The sequence below is a fragment of the Tachysurus vachellii genome, chromosome 19, assembly GCF_030014155.1.
Source record: "Tachysurus vachellii isolate PV-2020 chromosome 19, HZAU_Pvac_v1, whole genome shotgun sequence".
Classification (NCBI taxonomy): domain Eukaryota; kingdom Metazoa; phylum Chordata; class Actinopteri; order Siluriformes; family Bagridae; genus Tachysurus; species Tachysurus vachellii.
The window spans coordinates 445001-447500 of record NC_083478.1 but is presented as its reverse complement, the minus strand read 5'-3'; the positions used below and the strand labels follow the sequence as shown (position 1 = coordinate 447500).

General features: G+C 39.2%; 1 protein-coding gene across 2 annotated transcripts in view; it reads right to left on the bottom strand.

The window, feature by feature from the left end:
* nup210 (nucleoporin 210) overlaps positions 1-2500 on the bottom strand; it is a 22780-nt gene that overhangs the window by 17 nt on the left and 20263 nt on the right. For both annotated transcript variants that reach the window (XM_060893761.1, XM_060893762.1), the window contains exons 40-41: positions 1824-1898; positions 1-1676 (exon numbers count right to left, since the gene is read on the bottom strand). The exon at positions 1-1676 is cut by the window's left edge and continues 17 nt beyond it. In XM_060893761.1, coding sequence (XP_060749744.1) covers positions 1576-1676; positions 1824-1898 — 176 coding nt within the window. In that variant the 3' untranslated portion in view covers positions 1-1575. The remainder of the gene's footprint in view (positions 1677-1823; positions 1899-2500) is intronic.

Sequence of the window (2500 nt, the reverse complement as noted above, 5' to 3'; positions counted from 1 at the left end):
TTAATCAACAAAACAGCAAACAGAAGCAGAACTGAATTAAAACTCACATTACCAAAGATTCACCTGGGTGAAAAAACCTAAAGTAAAACCACAGGCTGTTAATATTTTATACACAGTCTTCAAACCTGAAAAACCATCATCATGATACTGAGCCCTGACTTCTGAGGTATCAAGTAAAAACAAATTCACAAGTTTTATCAAAAGAATTCACAACAAAATTCACAACAAAATTCACATGGAGAGAAAATATCTGAATACGTGAGGAATCTCGTGTAAAAATACAACAAAAATGAGTTTAAAAGTCTGAGTCTCACAAACAACAAGAAAAAACTGACAACCGATGTTCTGTTTTAATCAGCGTTCAGTTCACGTTACTGAAGTGACGCTTTAACAGACGAGAAAAGTCAGACGAGTTTACAGACGTCTGTTATTCTGCCCCACATCATCTTTAGGTTTCTTTGGGTCAGTAGAGATTTATCTTTTTCCTCGTCTTCCTCGTTAACACGCGAGTGACTCGTTACATTAATATTAATCTGCACAGTAATCTACTACTGAGACTGTTTACATTACGGACAGATTCAGAAACATGGGCTTGAAGAAAATCTATTATTTTAATGAATAAAATAAAAATCCTTTAATTCTGTAAACGTAAATAAAGTGTATTATATTAATAAGGAAACAGTCAGGAGTTTTTTTTCTCTTTGTCTCTAAAACTAATGGTGTCGAAGGAAGCAGCAGCTCTTATCGTGTGGTCACCACGAGGCTTGGTTTACTCCCTCAGATACAACACAAACACTGCAGAACTAAATGTCTAATCTGAGGGGCATTTTGTCTTCATTACTTAAAGAGCCCTGATCAGCCAGTCAGCCTGCAGCACACGGTGCAGCATCAGCATCAACCATCACACAAACTTTTAGTGCTCTGTGGCTCCTGGCAGTAAACCGTTCACTCAGGGAGAAAGCTGTAAATGGTGCTTGGCCCCACACACACACACACACACGTCGCCACGTGAGGTTATCATCATTAGAACGATTTCTGATGCTCGTCAGATTGAAAACAGACGTTGTGAGCAGACTCAGACTTTTGTACCCTGAATGTAAGTAATTTAACAGACGTCAGTTATTTCACATGAGTACAGGAGACGTGGCCCAGTGGATCAGACGAGACACTTTAAACTGAACATAAACAGTAGAAACATTATTACTTCACAAAAAAAAACTGGCCAAACTTTCACACATCTTCAGTGATGCATGACGAGGACGGATTCAGTGAGGACACGGTGATGCCTGGTGTATTCACAATACTCTAATAATAATAATAATAATAATAACCTACATCACATGATTGACAGGTTTGATGTGAGGTCCTGAGTTTTCATGTGTTCACAGATTCATCACATGGACTGGAATAAAAATGCCCAGAGTTATAAAAGAAGCAGAGAGAAAAAAAAAAAGGCAGCTCAGATTCTATAAACATCCAAACAAAAAGCACACGGAAAACACCAGTAAATACCAGGAAGCAACACACACACTTAAAGGCACTTGAAACAGGTGGACTGCATGTTTGAGGCTGATCTCAGCGCGAGTTGTAGTCCGGAGAGAACAAACGCATGTTCGGGCTGCCTCTCAGATCAGAGTGGTGATGTGTGTGGTTAAAGCGATTCGTGGCCGGAGACGCTGCAGCAGGAAAGAAGCGAGACGACAAGAACAAAGTTACAACTACATTTTATATGACGACGGAGAATAAACACCCTCCGTGTGGGTTCTCGTCCACAGGGTGAAGAGAGACACTGATTTAAGACACGGCAGGTGTGTGTGCGCTACCTGGAGAGGGCGGAGTTCTCTGGATGAAGGCGGGATGAACCGGTTGGTCTTTTGGAGAGAAAATGGAGTGACAAACTGCGGAAGACAAGAAAAATATCAGCACACCATCACGGTTACCTTCAGATACACAGAATGCTGCAGAGGAAGTATTACAGACCTGACAGACGGCATCGAGTAACAGATCAGATGACCGGAGGAGGAGAATACAGTGGTGTGTTGGAATGGGGAGGGGAAGGGGAGGGGGGTAATTTGATCTGATCTTCTAGAATAGGAATTGGGCAGGATGGAAGAGATTTTATTTTTATATCTAGATTATTTTATTTTATTTAGTGTTCTATATAAAGATGAAGTTGGTCACGTGGTGGAACGTCACTGAAGATGTTCTATTAGATTTCCTGTGTATATAAACTGAGCTGTGTATTTAACACCAGTCTACTGTTACACAGCAGTGTGTAATAAACTGAACGCTTACACCATGTACTCGGTGTATACAACCACTTAGATGGACTTTTAAAAAGCTTAAAAAAAAATAAAAGAAAATTATTTATCTGTGAGTTTTATTTTAGAAACATCATAAAGATTCGTTTTAAAGTTCTAGTTCATCATAAAGTTCTAGTTCAAAAAAAATAAATAAAAAAAACAGAATTATCCTTTTCTTTATATTACTGCAGATGTAC